The 19493-nt window shown below is 42.9% G+C and overlaps 1 protein-coding gene across 1 annotated transcript in view; it reads left to right on the top strand.

Annotated features, from left to right (window-relative positions):
• Nucleotides 1–2046: 2046 nt before the first annotated feature.
• Nucleotides 2047–19493, top strand: part of LOC306917640 (NACHT, LRR and PYD domains-containing protein 3-like) — a gene marked incomplete at its 5' end in the record, with an annotated part of 30108 nt that continues 12661 nt past the window's right edge. The window contains 4 exons of the mRNA XM_079495936.1: nt 2047–2103; nt 4572–4637; nt 12384–14116; nt 15396–15566. Coding sequence (XP_079352062.1) covers nt 2047–2103; nt 4572–4637; nt 12384–14116; nt 15396–15566 — 2027 coding nt within the window. The remainder of the gene's footprint in view (nt 2104–4571; nt 4638–12383; nt 14117–15395; nt 15567–19493) is intronic.

Raw genomic sequence — 19493 nt, 5'->3', positions numbered from 1 at the left:
ATAAAATGTTGATTATATTTATTTTCAAAAATAGCTAAATTAAATGGATAGCGAGCATGAAATGTCGTGTCTGTCTTGTTTTCACTTGCTGCTTCCAGACACCTGAATTTAAACTGAGCTTTGTTTTGAAAAATGAATAATTTGCATTAGTCATGTAAAACTGTTATTTTACATTTCCTTTTGCTCTCTCACTGATGACGCTATGATTCTATTGTGTATTGGGGCTGTTAGTTCATTTGTAAAGTCCAGTGGAAGTCACAGTGACAGTTGCTACTGTCTCTGGGTGTTACTTTGACCTACAGCCAAAATCATACGGAGTCAAACATTCGATATACCTGTGTGTGTGTGTGTGTGTGTGTGTGTGTGTGTGTGTGTGTGTGTGTGTGTGTGTGTGTGTGTGTGTGTACACATCCAGACAAAGACTATAGTTTAAGAATACATTCTGATACTCTTTCTAAGGAACGCACGTTCTTTGCAGGAAAGTGCAAGGTCAGATACATTATTTGGCTCTCATACAGAACTTTTACTGTCATACTAGTTACTTATTCTTGTTTCCTTGTTCCTCCCAGTAATTAGGATTTATGGGTTTTGATAGAGAACTGATGACCAAACGAGTGCTTTGTGAAATAAGGTTACATTGTGTCAAAGTACACATAAAGAAACCAATAAACGTCTAGTAAAGGCTGCATGGGTTACTGGCACTGCAATAAAACAATGCTGCTAGCCGTGCTAGGATCCTGTTGAGAGTGCGGAAATGTGACCACACTGACTTTTTTTTAACTTAAGCTGCATGAAATACTTGCCATTAATATAGTGGTTGCAAGTTGCAACTGTATTAATTGATTGCCCGAGTCCCGTGGTGGGAGTTCTGCTCTGGTTTTGGTGAAATATTAAGTAGTTCCGGTCATTTTGTGGGGGGCACAGGGGACCACGTATTAAAAGTAAATTAATCCACAAAACTAACGTCATTTGTATTTCTAAAATATTAGTGCAACTTTCGTTAATTTTTTACCCCTCTATCACACGGAACTATGTTTTTTATGTCCATATCACTCACTACGCCCAAAACATTGTTCCATGTGATAGAGAGGTCAAAGTTGAACGAAAGTTTTTCCGCCGGACCCTCCATAGTCAGAGTAGAGTAGTCACTGCTTGCCTGTGTAGGTATAGTAGTGAGAGGCTGTTTAGCTCTGTGGGTTTTTATACTGTTCTGTTCTGATATGCATGACTATTATGCACAAGTTGTGCATCACAACACGGGGGTTACTGGAGATAGCGGTCAAACAATAGAACAAACAAACTCCGCAGTTGATGGCCCAATACACATGTCTGGGGCCATCACTGCAAGCTAATTCTAAATCCACGTTCTGTGTATTGAATGGCTACTTGAATGGCTCGTGCGAGCTACTGGTAGCTTGCGAACCCCTGGTTGGTTACCCCTGGCCTACAGTAACATGACGCAAAACTGAAAAGTCATATGACGCCTGTTCAGATAGCAATAGCAGTTTGAAATAAGTATGGATTAATTATATAATGTATTGTCTGCATGGGGAAGGAAGCTCTGCTTCAAATGACTGCAGGACTTAGAGGTTGTGATTGTGTGATGTCTCTGAGAGATTGATGCCATGTCAGAGTTGTGTCTGTCACTGTACAGTACAGTACAATTTTGTACTTTTCAGGCCACGACCCCCAAAATAAACATAATTTGTTCTGCGGACCCCGTACCCTGACAAGCACTTGTGGGAATGAGACATTTGATTTTGTTGATACATAATCTCACTAAGCATTGCAACATGACAGGCATATTTTTTACAATGCATGCCTGTTTTTTAGGTAATATTTGACAATGCGGTCCATGTTTTACCACTTTTATAGTATCGTATATACCCCCCCCCCAACACACACACACACACACACACACACACACACACACACACACACACACACACACACACACACACACACACACACACACACACACACACACACACACACACGTTTGTCCAATAATTCATAATTCTCCTCTTTCCACAGCAGTGTGAAGAGATGGAGTCCAGAGTGGATGATGTTAATCCTGGAGAAACTGAAGGTTCCTCAGAGCAGGTAAACATCTTCAATGTTTGTCCTCAGACAGCTTTCAGATGACCACACACATCATGACTGTAGCTTTACTGTCTGTTTTTTACACATACAGTAATCAATCAAAATGCTTGCTGTACACATTATGAATGTGTCCATTCTGTATTCTGTATTTTGTTATAATCTCAGGCCAAAAATCCCCCAAATGAATGAATGAATGAATGAATGAATGAATGAATGAATTAATGAATGAATGAATGAATGAATGAATGAATGAATGAATGAATGAATGAATGAATATATAAATAGTACATTTAAACGAGTGACAACTGACAAGTGTCTGCAACTTGAGCTTGGCATCAACGTCAGTGTTGTGGAACTTGCTATAATCATCACCAGGTGCCGTTTCTGAATGTTAATGAGCATCAGAACAGTGGTGGACAGCGATGCGTTCATATCCTGAGACAAAAGCTCTGTCAGGATGATCATTAACTATGTCTTAATATGCTGTTCTCCACTGGGCTGTTGTGAGGTTAAGTTCATGATCAGACTTTTTACTGACACTTAAATCTGACAGCACAGCAGCAACGGGCACTCTCTGCTCTATTGTGTCACAACGTCTTGCACAACTTTATGTTCTGCCACAGTCTTGTCTTGATGTCTTTCTGCACGTGCTCTGGTGGCCTCTCTCACTGATGGCGTTATGACTGTATTGTGTGTGTGTGTGTGTGTGTGTGTGTGTGTGTGTGTGTGTGTGTGTGTGTGTGTGTGTGTGTGTGTGTGTGTGTGTGTGTGTGTGTGTGTGTGTGTGTGTGTGTGAATGATTTTATTTAGTGTCATGCCACCTTGTGGCCCATCCCTCATGGGATTATATGATACCTTTTCACAGACGTTACAATAAACATACACTTAGTTTAGTGTGTGTGTGTGTGTGTGTGTGTGTGTGTGTGTGTGTGTGTGTGTGTGTGTGTGTGTGTGTGTGTGTGTGTGTGTGTGTGTGTGTGTGTGTGTGTGTGTGTCTGTGCGTGAGTGTGCAAATTCGTTGTGCCTTTAGTGGTTGGTGCCTTGCATGGTTTCCTCCACCATCGATGTGTGAATGAGAAGTACATTGTAAAAAGTGCTTCGGAGGAAGATGCTATATAAATGCAGTTCCATTTAGATACAGTATGGGGCTTCTAAATCTAGTAAGACCTATCCCTGATATATCTTAGTGGAGCATCGAAAATAGTCGATTTACAAGCTTGTAGATGTGCTATTTCCGCCATCAGTTTAAGGGTTCAAAATGACAAATGCGATTGTTGACATTTCTTGCACTGATTGGTCAGCAACCTTTCCTATCAGCCCAGAGGATACATCCAGACAGTAGCGCCTAGAACAGGTGTCTCTTCCTGGTTTTTAAACAGCTGGAGGATGGAAATGACGCTTAAAGGGGAATTTCTCCCTAAAAAGTAAGTTGATAATTATGTATATTGACAAAAAAATAAAATAAAGATATAGGGGATATAGGCGTTATTCTCAGCTAAAGGGAAGGGGGGGGATCTTTTATTTTATCGTTTGGACTTCTAAACTTCTAAAGGCTCAGCAAATATCACCCTCTCTGGGATTGGTAAAACAACATTAAAATAATAGCAGTAATGCAGTGAGGACATGAATAACAATAAGGATTTAAAACCTCAACTAAAAGCAAGAATGTAGAAGTAGGTCTTGACCTGTGCTTTAAAAATGTCTACAGACGCTGCCTGTCGAAGGTACAGTGGGAGTTTGTTCCACGCCGTCGGCCCGTAGAAGCAGAAAGCTGCTTCACCGTGTTTTTTTGTTGACATTTTTTAAGCACATCGAGCAGGCCAGCAGTGGAGGGAGGAGCAGTGTGATAAGCTTGTGCTGTGATTGGCCGGTCTCTCTCTCTCACACATGTGTGCCGTTTCTGAATGTTAATGAGCATCAGAACAGCGGTGGTCAGTGCGTTCATATCCTGAGACAAAAGCTCAGGATGATCTGTCAGGATGATCATTAACTATGTCTTAATATGCTGTTCTCCACTGGGCTGTTTTCAGTGTTTTGAGGTCAAGTTCATGATCAGACTCACTCTCTGCTCTATTGTGTCACAACGTCTTGCACAACTTTACGATCTCCCACAGTCTTGTCTTTATGTCTTTCTGCATGTCCTCTGGTGGCCTTTGCACCTTTTTTTGAAGTGAGCAACAATTAAGTCATCTTGCAGCAGCTATAGTGTGACTCACAGTATCTTGCTGCTTGAGCGCAGTGTTGATGCACAGCTGTAAAGTGTGGCCAGCTTAACGCACTCCCTTCACTCCCCCCCCCCACACACACACACACACACACACACACACACACACACACACACACACACACACACACACACACACACACACACACACACACACACACACACACACACACACACACACACACACACACACACACACACACAGTTTCCTCAGTAATGACATGGACACCTCTTTCCACAGCAGTGTGAAGAGATGGAGTCCAGAGTGGATGAAGTTAATCCTGGAGAAACTGCAGGTTCCTCAGAGCAGGTAAACATCTTCAATGTTTGTCCTCAGACAGCTTTCAGATGACCACACACATCATGACTGTAGCTTTACTGTCTGTTTTACACATACAGTAACATGAATTAAAACTACAGTACCTTAAAAAACTGTAGGCCTACAAATACATTTATTATTATTTGTTTTTCAAACATGTTGCAAATTACAAAGCTCATGTTATGTCCATTCCTGCGTACACACTGAGTGTCCTTATTTCAAAAGACTATAACTTTTTTCATTTTGTTTTTGCATTAACTGTATAGGTTAATGTTCATATAGGTACTGGATATTCATAAATGTTGCATTAAAAATAGAAAGCATAGTACAGCATCTTGCAATGGGTCTGGTCCACACGATTCGATACACCACCAAGATACCCATGTACCTGTCTAAATACTTCCTTAATGTCAACATAGTCCACACCCACAACACCAGAGGGAGTTCAACAAACCATGTGCAACCCAGATTCGGCACAAACAAGGGACTAAATTAATTTCGCTCCTATGCCACCAAAATGTGGAACGCCCTACCAACAGTCATTAAGACATGTAAATCCCTTGACTCCTTCAAAACCGCTCTCAAAAGGCACCTATGGGCGGCTGTAATTCGAAACTGGACCCCGTAAAATCTTATTCCTCCACCCACCTTTTCCCCTCACTGTATATGTATTTTTTTCCCTTTTCCTCTATGATTTCCTGTTTTTGGCTATATAGAAGTGTACCTGTATATTTGTACGTCTCTAAATGTTTTGATGAAGTGAAAAAAAGTGTAGTGCTTTATGGTGTCGTCCGCTCAGAGTTAACAGTATTGTATTGAGTTGTGCTTGAAATGTACTGTAATTCTGCAAACTGTTAATATATTTAAATCAATCAATCAAAAACAACAAATGGGATATTACTAGTCTATATAAAATATAGCACCAAAAATGCAGGTGGTTGGTTGTAGGTGTAAAACCACTAATGTAGTCAATACTTGTATACAAGACATGATATTGTTTAATAGTGCTTCAGGCATGATATGATTGAAATAACATGACTTTGTACAACAGGATGCTGTTGTCAGCTTGACTTCAGACAAAAAGAATGCAGAAAAAGGTGAGCTTTATACATAAAGATATACCAAATACACCAGTTGTTACACTATGCATGTGAGGATGTAGCAATGCCGATAGCTTTATGTTTCTAAATTCATATTGCCTGTGATGCATTTAACTCAACTGTCTCTTTCTCTCGCAAACAGCCAATTTTGTGATCCAGCACAAGGCACCGCTTATTCAAAGGGTTTCCATGGTCATGCCTATAGTAGACAGTCTAGGAAAAATGGTCCATCCTGAGCACTATGCCAGGATTAAAGCTGAGAAGACAACCATGGACCAAATGAGGGAACTGTACACAGGCGGGATAGATCCAGGTGATACTCGTATCAGAACAGCGTTTTACAGTGCCCTTGAACAACATGTGCCCCACCTGCTGGTGAGCCTTGGTAAGAACACATGTACAACTAAATTATTATTATTTTTTACAACCTCAATATTATTCATAGTAGCAGTCCCATAGAGTGGACACATTTGGGCCAGTATGGCTTTCCTCAGCTACTATCAGGACCACCTGCTATCAACAAGGAGCAATTGGTTATGCATTATCATATTCGACAATATTGCATCAATATGTCTTAAAGATGGAGTGCCACAATGTTTGGGTTTCTTCCTGGAGGCTGAACCCTTGACAGTCAAACGGGCCAATGAAATAAACAGTAATATAGTGACATCACACTATCAGCTCCTCCCCTAACCCCTCCCCCTTTATCATACAACTACAGCTGTGGGTGTGGCTTCAGTTCAGGTGGATCACCACCCATCACTACCCACCAGGCAAACCAGGCATACTTAATGAACTAGTGTACAAATACTGTACACTTTTTGGGAAAAATTCTTCCTCCTTATATTATAATAATACCTGATGATCATGTTTTGGGGTGGAAAAAAAATTGTGGCACTCCATCTTTAATGAAATCATACATATCATATCATAATGAGAATAATGTAATGCAATGCATTGTCAAGAAAGGAAAACATTCACAGAAATAAATTAATTAAAGGGCAACTTTACAGATTATTCACCCAGATCCTATTTTAATGAAGTCGAGGACATAATAAACATGATGTTGGATCACAGTACAGAATGTCAGTTCTTCCTGGACTACAATGGACTACAGCCCTACAGACTATTATACTATAGAACTGCACTACAATGAACTACAGCCTTATAGACTATTATACTATAGAACTGGACTACAATGGACTACAGCCCTACAGACTATTATACTATAGAACTGGACTACAATGGACTACAGCCCTACAGACTATTATACTATAGAACTGGATTACAGCCCTACAGACTATTATACTATAGAACTGGACTAAAATGGACTACACCCCTACAGACTGAGACTATTATACTATAGAACTGGACTAAAATGGACTACAGCCCTACAGACTATTATACTGGAATATTTGAAAACAATTCTAAGCAAATGTATAGTTCAATAAACTACTTTGCAGCCAGATAACGGTTAGTCTTAAATATTAAATAAATAAATAAATAACTTTGCGATTTGATTTTAATATTGTGGCGATATATTGCGATATATCTTTTTTGCCCACCTCTACGTCACACCCTTCTCTCTTTCTTGACAACTTGGTCTGGCTAGGTATTTGACAGTCGAATGGTACGGTACGGCCACACAGTCACGACAGAATGCTGAATCTGATTGCAAGCCCATACATACGCCATCACACACGTGCACACTGCACACATAGACATGAAAGGGGGCTTCAGCCCCTGCCCTTTTGGCCGTTGGTGAAAAGTGCCCTCTCCAAACCATGGATGCAGCATTTACTAAATTACTATGGTGACAAAAACCTAAATGCCCCCTTAACATGCCGTATGAGTTGCATTGGTGTGGTCTACCTTAAAAACCGTCTTTGTCCCATAGATTATGACAAGAATCCTATTACATGAATGTCATACTGTTATGTCAACTCCTCTTCTTATGCAGGAGCTGTACTTCCATCAGAAGACTCAGCTAACAGTGGTGAGTTATGAAACATTTGATTTAACTGACAACACTAGAGAGCAGTATGAAAGTCACAGCTTTAACATGATCCAACTTGATGTTTACGGGCGTGGCCATCTCGTTTCCGGTTCATTTTCTGTTTACTCTATACTATAGAGTGCTATAGAGTCTATAGCCTAATAACCCAGAGCTAATCTACAGTATATAGCACATGAGTGTGATCTATCATAAACCACTATAAAGACCAGACCAGGCAACATAGCTTTAGGTCATTGGCGCTTAACCGCTGGATTGGATGTGACGTACATTTACGCCAGTGGTGGTGAATGGGTTAATTTCAGTTAGCATTTTCTATTTTTCTGTGCCATTCAACATAAATATTATGTTGGCCTATGAACCTTAATATTGTGATTTGTTCATATGGGTTAATTATAGCATCTTTGGAAATATATTTACTGGGGAAAAGGTTGACACATTCAATATTATTTTTTACCAGGAACATGTGATAGTTCCACTGGCAATACATGAATGTATTTGCCCCATAGATAATGACAATAATCCAATTACATGAATGTTATGTCAACTCACTGAGCTCACTTCATTACTCCTCTTCTTATGCAGGAGCTGTACTTCCATCAGAAGACTCAGCTAACAGTGGTGAGTTATGAAACACCCTAGAGAGCAGTATGAAAGTCACAGCTTTAACTGTGACTTAATGATGGAGAGGATGGATGATACACTTTTATTTGATTGATTGATTGATTGAAGAATTTATTAACAGTTTGCAGAATTACAGTACATTTCAAGCACAAACTCAATACAAAGGCTGTTAACTGTGAGTGGACGACCCAATTAAGCATTACACTTGTTTCCAATAGGGTCCACCATGTTCAAATCATCAAAAACATTTAGAGACGTACAAATAGACGTACAAATAGACACTTCTATATAGACAGAACAGGAATTCATCATAAAGGAGGTAAAAAGGGAAAAGAAACATATACAGTGAGGGAAAAAAAGGGGTGGGCGGTGGGGGGGATTCACGTTCAGCTCCGTTAATTTGTTTGTTTTCCTTGGAGGAGCTGCGTTGGGTCCCCAAGTCGGCTCCGTGGCCGTACCTTGAGTTGGCTGTGTGGCCGTGACCGTCTCTTGTGTTGGGTCCCCAAGTCGGCTCCGTGGCCGTACCTTGAGTTGGCTGTGTGGCCGTGACCGTCTCTTGTGTTGTCCTTGCGTTGGGTCCCCAAGTCGGCTCAGTGGCCATACCTTGAGTTGGCTGTGTGGCCGCGACCGTCTCTTGTGTTGTCCTTGCGTTCGTGTTTCACACACAACTCTCTCTAGGTCGTCCTCAGACGAGCCCTCCATCGTCGCTTCCAGTCATCCTGGTTCTCCATACATCTGGCCAGCTCGTTGGTGCTTTGCGCTCCTGCGTCTTTCTTGAGTACATCCACGTATGTTAATGTTGGACGTCCTCTTGATCGATGCCCATGTGTTGGTTCCCACAGCACTACTTTGCTGGCTGGCAGCTCTTGATGTCTTTGGCAGTGTCCTGCTAGTCTCATTCTCCTGGCTGCTACTTTCTGGCTCACCCTATTATTCCCTCATACAGGGTATTGTTGGTAACACGCTCTTGCTGATGTTAATTAAGTACTGCACGCAGCATTCTGGTGTAGCACCCGTCTAGAGACTTCTGCAGGGTTGGCTTCAGGGTCCACCATTCGCTGCCATATAGGAGAACAGATTCCACCCTTGCATAGAAGAAGAGTTTGATTTGTCGGGGGACATTGGAGTTCCATACACTGGTCATGCCATTCAGGGCCCTCCATGCAAGTGACTTCCTCACTTTTAGATCCTGCTCGGTTGGTCAACTCAACGCCCAGGTACTTGAAATCCATGACCTCCTTCAGTACAGTTTCTCCTGTTGTCAGAGGTTGATGATCCAGTGAGATCTTATAGGTGATAACCTCAGTTTTCTTGGCATTTAACCTGAGGCCCACGTTGGCACACTCGGACTCCACTCTGGTCAGGAGTTCCTGTGTTTGCTGCACGCAGTGTTGGGCATCGTTACTTTAGAAAGTAACGTCGTTAGGTTACTGGATTACTGCCCATAAAAATAATCCCTTACCGTTACAAATTACCTTCTGAGAAAAGTAAAAGGTTAGATTATTTTCCGTTATTTTCCGTTACCCGACAATTAAAACCCATTTTTGAATGCTTGCGCAAGTTGGTTACATTGTATTAGGCTACTGCCTACCGTCATTGCGCCGCATTATCACGGCCCGGTTAAAAACGAGAATGATACACACCATGAACTGACCATAGACAATATCCCCTTTACAGCTCTCTCTTTATTAATGAATATAATTTGCCACAATCGGCACGTAGGACTGGACAGAAAGAGAGTGCAGAGAGTACACTACAATATGCCATACTAGGCTGTTGCGCTGCGCTCTGATGCCCTCTCCACGCCGCGCGCCGTGGCGCATGAACAATAACAACAATCCACGTGGACCCACGACGACCCACGTATGAATTAGATAGTTTATAAGCAATGGCACGGCGGCCATCCTTGCAGGCAGTGACAGTAACAGAATGAGAATCCTGTAGGCAGTAACCTGTTCATTTTGGGGGGGCAACAACAACAGCCTGTTGTTGATGATGAATGATACTATGAAACTTAACAATTCATTAACTAGTACTCACCTAATGACGCCGCCACCGAGGATATACCATGTTAAACGTAATTCCAAAGTGTTTAGCCTACATTGTTTAAGTCAAGTCAACTTTGGCTAAAAGCATGTTGTTGTTATTATTATTCCACTACCACCCGGCACTTCTAGTCGACTAGACTGTCATGGCAGCTGGCTACAACCGAAACAACTTCCTCTTCAAAATAAAATCTACTTGTAACAATACTTTTATTTCTTAAGTGAACTACAGGATGTAGTAGACGCAGGATGTATAGTACATGGTATAGTGGGCTTGGAAGGATAACTCACACAGAAGGCAGGAGAAATAGACTCCGCGGGCAGTCGGGGCTTTATTATTTTTTTAATCTTGCCAACAAAATGAACAGGGACACATTATAGTAACGGGATTACTTTTTTGGAAATGTAACTAGGTAACTAACTACTAAATTGCAAAACTAAGTAGTTACTTTATTCCGTTACCAATGAAAGTAGTCCGTTACATAACGCCGTTATTAATAGCGCCGTTACACCCAACACTGCACGTTGTCAGAGAGCAGGCTGATGTTGTCTGCATAGTCCAGATCTGTCAGGACTACTTTGGGGTGTCATCTCGACCTCCTTGGTGTTAGAGTGAAGCCAAGATCCTGCTCTTGTCCACTGATGGCCTTCTTGAGTGCATAGTGCAGGACTATGATGAAGAGAAAGGGGGCTAGGATCCCCTTGCATTACCCCAGCCCGGATGGCTCCCGTACCAGTAGGCTCAGGACAGCTTCTTTCCTGTTGCTGTCTCCCTGCTGAACTCAGAAACACGAGGTATACCTTGTATAACTGTGAGATCCCTGTTAAGGCCATAATTAATACATTATTTGACTTCTTCAGTCTTAGTCTGACCATACGGGGCGGCAGTGGTTCAGGGGTAGATTGACTGGATGGGAACCACAAGGTTCCCAGTTCCAACCCGGGCTCCCCCAGAGTTAAGAATGAATGGAGCCTAAAGACACATCACCTGTGGTGGCCATGCTCTGATTAGCAATCAGCCGAGTGTTTAAGCCCCACCCGGGCATGGCCACATTCTTTTGTGTCCTTCTTTCTTGACTTTCCGAGCTCTCATCATTAGCTTCCTCTCCACACTTTGACTTCCTATGGGAGCTTTTCTGCCCAGGCTTGTTGGAAAATGTGAACAGGAGAAGCAAACTATGACAAGATCATGGTCTGTCAGCCATTGAGTAATCAATATCTTGCTGAAGACATTCTCTCCAGATGTATGTACCATCTGTTGCTCATACATTCTTATTCACGTTTCCACATGCACGTCTTCCCCACTTTTCCTGGGTTACATGACTCTCTGCATGAAGAGGATAATGTTCTCAAGCTGTTGCAAAAAGACTGGCACAATTCCAACTGAAGTCAGTTGTATCACATCCTGTAACAGAATGATAGGCAAGAAAGACATCACATACTTCCTTAGATTTTCATAGGCGTGTCCATAGCCAAGGGCATGCCAATGTGCAATTTCAATAGATATTATTGGCACACAAATTAAAATCTAACACACACGCACTATTTATTTAATTAGCTGCAGCTGTGTTGCTTACATCACTGTATACTTCTGTAGCCTGCCATGTTTTTACCCTGTAGTTCTTAACCTGGTGTGGAAAACTAACATAGGCTATAGGGTTTTATGCCCCTATAATAAACAAAGTGTCAGAACAGAAATACAATTCCATCTCATTTTGTTTTTATCAATTCTACAAGAAACATTGACAGCTCTATGCCTAGTTTAAATAATAATTAATAAGACGTCACATGGAAGATTCAGCAGCAATATTCATAATTCAGCATCTACAGCAGCAGAGCCATGAATATAATTACCAAGTCCACTCATTTGAGGACCACATTTATCATAGCATGCACTTACTGGTGTCCTCTGTTCTTTGGTTATTTAGAAATCCTTACTCCCCAACTACTCAAGTCTTTTCTGAAGAAGGAGGGACAGTATCTGATTGAGTGGAAACGACCTGAGGAAAACCCAGAAGAAACACCTCTGAACCAGGACTTCACAGAGGTCAATGTCACAGTGGTAGCTAGTGGAGAGGTCAACAAGGAACATGAGGTCAGCCAGATTGAAACTGTGTCCAGAAAAACATCCAGACCAGAAACACCAATCAAGTCTCTAGACATCACTAAACCTTTACCTGGGGAAGCTGAAATCAAAACAGTGCTGATGAAGGGAGTGGCTGGCTCTGGTAAAACAGCCTTAACTCAGAAGTATGCTCAGGACTGGGCAGATGACATAGCCAACCAGGATATCCTCTTCCTGTTCCCATTCACTTTCCGAGAGCTGAATGTCAAGCAGAAGGAGATGAAATACAGCTTGATGGAACTTCTTCGTGATTTTTTTGGTGAAATCAACAAGGCAGATATTTGCAGCGGAAAAGGGTCTAACGTTATGTTCATCCTCGATGGGCTGGATGAGTTTTGTACTCCTCTACGCCATCTATTCGAGAAAAGGGAGATCTGCACTGACGTAGAAAAGAAAATGTCAGTGGACATGCTGCTGACAAATCTCATCAAGGGAAACCTGCTTCCCAAAGCTCGCATCTGGATAACCACACGACCTGCAGCCGCCGATCAGATCCCTGCTAAGTATGTTGACAGGGTGACAGAGTTGAGAGGGTTCACTGACGACCAGAAGGAGGAGTACTTCAAGAAGAGAATCAGTGATGAGAACATGGCAAATAAAATCATCTCACACATCAAGACATCACGAATCCTCCACATCATGTGTCACATCCCAATCTTCTGTTGGATCATTGCTGGAGTTCTGAAGGACATTTTAATAAAAGGGACAGGAATGCTGCCAAAGACCCTGACCGAGATGTACATCCACTTCATGCTGGTTCAGTCCAAACAGAAAGAGACCAAGTATGACTGGAGTCCAGCTAAGAACACACACGCCATTCTGTCAATGGGAAAACTGGCTTATAAACATCTGGAGAAAAGCAACCTGATCTTCAATGAAGCAGACCTGAAAGAGTGTGGCATTGATATCAACGATGCAGCAGTGTGCTCAGGCATGTTCATACAGACGTTTAAAGAGGTGTGTGGGTTGCACAAGGACAAGGTGTTCAGCTTTGTCCATCTGAGCGTCCAGGAGTTTCTGGCTGCTCTTTACGTCTTTCACACATTCACCAACACTGGCGTCAATGTACTGTCAACCTCCAAGTGGCCAAAGCTGTTTAGACCACAGTTAAACAACCTCTACCAGAGTGCTGTAGACAAGGCCTTAAAGAGTCCAAATGGACACCTGGACTTGTTCCTCCGTTTCCTGCTGGGCCTCTCATCGGAGACCAATCAGACTCTCTTACAAAGACTGCTGGAACATACAGGAAATAGGTCACAGGCCAATCAGAAAACTGTCCAGTACATCAAGAAGAAAATCAGGGAGAATCTCTCTCCAGAGAGAACAATCAATCTGTTCCACTGTCTGAATGAGTTGGGTGATCATTCTCTAGAGGAGGAGATCCAACAGTACCTGACCTCAGGGAGTCTGTCCACTGTCTCTCCTGCTCAGTGGTCAGCTCTGGCCTTCATGTTGCTGTCATCAGGAAAGGAGCTGGACGTGTTTGACCTGAAGAAATACGGTTCCTCAGAAGAGGCTCTTCTGAGGCTGCTGCCAGTGGTCAAAGCCTCCAACAGAGCTCTGTAGGTTAACTGAAGACTGAATACACTTAAAATATGTCACAGTTCTATAGGAAATAACCACCATTTCAATGCTGTTTATACTTCCTTAATACATTATGTGATATTGGTTTTACAGGAAAAGAAAAAAGAGAATACAAACAGATTTTTACCACTGCTCTTTCTTCAGGCTGAGTGGCTGTAACCTCTCAGAGCGATGCTGTGTGGAGTTAGCATCAATGCTCAGCTCCAACTGCAGTCTAATAGAATTGGACATGAGCAACAACGATCTGCAGGTTTTGGACATAAAACATCTATGTTTTGGACTGAGGAGTCCACACTGTAAACTGGGGCCCCTTTAGGTTTGTATGCCTGACAATTATCCTGGCGTAACCACACATGGAGTTTGCCCTGATTCATTTATATACGAATATGATTACTGCAGTAGAACGATTAACAAGTAGAACCGAGCCTGGTACTTGCTTATACATACATACAGCGTGCGTGCGTGCGTGCGTGCGTGCGTGCGTGCGTGCGTGCGTGCGTGCGTGCGTGCGTGCGTGCGTGCGTGTGTTCCCCCTGGCAAGTCATGCATGCGTTTGTGTAGATGCTGAGTAAGCTGGATGAACCACAATGGATTCAAACCCCAGACTCTGTGATGGTGAACAGTTAATGTACCCCTCTGTCACCTGAGGGCCCAACAGAGCCCAATAACCTACTATAATAAATATGAACAGTTACTGTACCCCTCTGTCACCTGAGGGCCCAAAAGAGCCCAATAAACTACTATAATAAATATGAACAGTTACTGTACCCCTCTGTCACCTGAGGGCCCAACAGAGCCCAATAACCTACTATAATAAATATGAACAGTTACTGTACCCCTCTGTCACCTGAGGGCCCAACAGAGCCCAATAACCTACTATAATAAATATGAACAGTTACTGTACCCCTCTGTCACCTGAGGGCCCAACAGAGCCCAATAACCTACTATAATAAATATGAACAGTTACTTTCAAGCCTGTTTTCGCTGTTTTCTGCAAGACATTACTTAACCCATTTTGACCTGAGATCAGATTCTAAAAATGTCTTCTACATCCTGACAGTTTTCTGAAAAAGCTGTTTCTATGTCAGTCGTTCTTCAATTTTTCAAAATAGCAGACCTACAAGCTTGTAGCACGCCACTTGTGGCGTGCGTGCGTGTGTGTGCGTGCACGTGCGTGCAGGTTGTCAGGCTGCATGCTCTCAAAGGAAGGTTGTTCTTATCTGGTCTCATTGATTTTTATCACTTCTCTTTCTTCAGGCTGAGTGGCTGTAACCTCTCAGAGCGATGCTGTGTGGAGTTGGCATCAATTCTCAGCTCCAACTGCAGTCTAATAGAATTGGACATGAGCAACAACGATCTGCAGGATTTGGGCATACAAAATCTGTGTCTTGGACTGAGGAGTCCACACTGTAAACTGGAGACCCTCAGGTTTGTATGCCTGACAATTATCCTGGTGTAACCACACATGGAGTTTGCCCTGATTAATTTATATACTTCGCGAAGATGATTACTTCTTAGCAGTAGAACGATTAACAAGTAGAACCGAGCCTGGTACTTGCTTATACATACATACATACATACATACATACATACATACGTGCGTGCATGCGTGCGTGCGTTCCCCCTCACAAGTCATGCATTCGTGCTACTTAATCCTCCACAGACATTTCTGTATTTGTACGACTGCTGTCACCTTACCTGCCAGTGACTAGCACAGTGACAATGTCCGCTTCCCTCCCCCAAGCATGCACAGCTGTGTTTGTGTAGATGCTGAGTAAGCTGTATGAACCACAATGGATTCAAACCCCAGACTCTGTGATGGTGAATAGTTACTGTACCCCTCTGTCACCTGAGGGCCCAACAGAGCCCAATAACCTACTATAATAAATATGAACAGTTACTGTACCCCTCTGTCACCTGAGGGCCCAACAGAGCCCAATAACCTACTATAATAAATATGAACAGTTACTGTACCCCTCTGTCACCTGAGGGCCCAACAGAGCCCAATAACCTACTATAATAAATATGAACAGTTACTGTACCCCAATGTCACCTGAGGGCCCAACAGAGCCCAATAACCTACTATAATAAATATGAACAGTTACTTTCAAGCCTGTTTTCACTGTTTTCTGCAAGACATTACTTAACCCATTTTGACCTGAGATCAGATTCTAAAAATGTCTTCTACATCCTGACAGTTTTCTGAAAAAGCTGTTTCTATGTCAGTCGTTCTTCGATATTTCAAAATAGCAGACCTACAAGCTTGTAGCGCGCCACTCGGTGGCGTGCGTGCGTGTGTGTGCGTGCACGTGCGTGCAGGTTGTCAGGCTGCATGCTCTCAAAGGAAGGTTGTTCTTATCTGGTCTCATTGATTTTTATCACTTCTCTTTCTTCAGGCTGAGTGGCTGTAACCTCTCAGAGCGATGCTGTGTGGAGTTGGCATCAATTCTCAGCTCCAACTGCAGTCTAATAGAATTGGACATGCGCAACAACGATCTGCAGGATTTGGGCATACAAAATCTGTGTCTTGGACTGAGGAGTCCACACTGTAAACTGGAGACCCTCAGGTTTGTATGCCTGACAATTATCCTGGTGTAACCACACATGGAGTTTGCCCTGATTCATTTATATACTTCGCGAAGATGATTACTTCTTAGCAGTAGAACGATTAACAAGTAGAACCGAGCCTGGTACTTGCTTATAGATACGTGCGTGCGTGCGTGCGTGCGTGCGTGCGTGCGTGCGTGCGTGCGTGCGTGCGTTCGTGCCTGCGTGCCTGCGTGCGTTCGTTCCCCCTCACAAGTCATGCATTCGTGCTACTTAATCCTCCACAGACATTTCTGTATTTGTACGACTGCTGTCACCTTACCTGCCAGTGACTAGCACAGTGACAATGTCCGCTTCCCTCCCCCAAGCATGCACAGCTGTGTTTGTGTAGATGCTGAGTAAGCTGTATGAACCACAATGGATTCAAACCCCAGACTCTGTGATGGTGAATAGTTACTGTACCCCTCTGTCACCTGAGGGCCCAACAGAGCCCAATAACCTACCATAATAAATATGAACAGTTACTGTACCCCTCTGTTACCTGAGGGCCCAACAGAGCCCAATAACCTACTATAATAAATATGAACAGTTACTGTACCCCTCTGTCACCTGAGGGCCCAACAGAGCCCAATAACCTACTATAATAAATATGAACAGTTACTTTCAAGCCTGTTTTCGCTGTTTTCTGCAAGACATTACTTAACCCATTTTGACCTGAGATCAGATTCTAAAAATGTCTTCTACATCCTGACAGTTTTCTGAAAAAGCTGTTTCTATGTCAGTCGTTCTTAAATTTTTCAAAATAGCAGACCTACAAGCTTGTAGCACGCCACTTGTGGCGTGCGTGCGTGTGTGTGCGTGCACGTGCGTGCAGGTTGTCAGGCTGCATGCTCTCAAAGGAAGGTTGTTCTTATCTGGTCTCATTGATTTTTATCACTTCTCTTTCTTCAGGCTGAGTGGCTGTAACCTCTCAGAGCAATGCTGTGTGGAGTTGGCATCAATTCTCAGCTCCAACTGCAGTCTAATAGAATTGGACATGAGCAACAACGATCTGCAGGATTTGGGCATACAAAATCTGTGTCTTGGACTGAGGAGTCCACACTGTAAACTGGAGACCCTCAGGTTTGTATGCCTGACAATTATCCTGGTGTAACCACACATGGAGTTTGCCCTGATTCATTTATATACTTCGCGAAGATGATTACTTCTTAGCAGTAGAACGATTAACAAGTAGAACCGAGCCTGGTACTTGCTTATACATACATACATACATACATACATACATACATACATACATACATACATACATACGTGCGTGCATGCGTGCATGCGTGCCTGTGTGCGTGCGTTCCCCCTCACAAGTCATGCATTCGTGCTACTTAATCCTCCACAGACATTTCTGTATTTGTACGACTGCTGTCACCTTACCTGCCAGTGACTAGCACAGTGACAATGTCCGCTTCCCTCCCCCAAGCATGCACAGCTGTGTTTGTGTAGATGCTGAGTAAGCTGTATGAACCACAATGGATTCAAACCCCAGACTCTGTGATGGTGAATAGTTACTGTACCCCTCTGTCACCTGAGGGCCCAACAGAGCCCAATAACCTACTATAATAAATATGAACAGTTACTGTACCCCTCTGTCACCTAAGGGCCCAACAGAGCCCAGTAACCTACTATAATAAATATGAACAGTTACTGTACCCCTCTGTCACCTGAGGGCCCAACAGAGCCCAATAACCTACTATAATAAATATGAACAGTTACTGTACCCCTCTGTCACATGAGGGCCCAACAGAGCCCAATAACCTACTATAATAAATATGAACAGTTACTTTCAAGCCTGTTTTCGCTGTTTTCTGCAAGACATTACTTAACCCATTTTGACCTGAGATCAGATTCAAAAAATGTCTTCTACATCCTGACAGTTTTCTGAAAAAGCTGTTTCTATGTCAGTCGTTCTTCGATTTTTCAAAATAGCAGACCTACAAGCTTGTAGCGCGCCACTCGGTGGCGTGCGTGCGTGTGTGTGCGTGCACATGCGTGCAGGTTGTCAGGCTGCATGCTCTCAAAGGAAGGTTGTTCTTATCTGGTCTCATTGATTTTTATCACTTCTCTTTCTTCAGGCTGAGGGGCTGTAACCTCTCAGAGCGATGCTGTGTGGAGTTGGCATCAATTCTCAGCTCCAACTGCAGTCTAATAGAATTGGACATGAGCAACAACGATCTGCAGGATTTGGGCATACAAAATCTGTGTCTTGGACTGAGGAGTCCACACTGTAAACTGGAGACCCTCAGGTTTGTATGCCTGACAATTATCCTGGTGTAACCACACATGGAGTTTGCCCTGATTCATTTATATACTTCGCGAAGATGATTACTTCTTAGCAGTAGAACGATTAACAAGTAGAACCGAGCCTGGTACTTGCTTATACATACATACATACATACATACATACATACATACATACATACGTGCGTGCATGCGTGCCTGCCTGCGTACGTTCCCCCTCACAAGTCATGCATTCGTGCTACTTAATCCTCCACAGACATTTCTGTATTTGTACGACTGCTGTCACCTTACCTGCCAGTGACTAGCACAGTGACAATGTCCGCTTCCCTCCCCCAAGCATGCACAGCTGTGTTTGTGTAGATGCTGAGTAAGCTGTATGAACCACAATGGATTCAAACCCCAGACTCTGTGATGGTGAACAGTTAATGTACCCCTTTGTCACCTGAGGGCCCAACAGAGCCCAATAACCTACTATAATAAATATGAACAGTTACTGTACCCCTCTGTCACCTGAGG

The sequence above is a fragment of the Electrona antarctica genome (genome assembly GCF_951216825.1).
Source record: "Electrona antarctica genome assembly, chromosome: 24".
NCBI lineage: Eukaryota > Metazoa > Chordata > Actinopteri > Myctophiformes > Myctophidae > Electrona > Electrona antarctica.
Note: the sequence above shows the minus strand (reverse complement) of the source record. Positions and strands in the feature narration are given on the sequence as shown.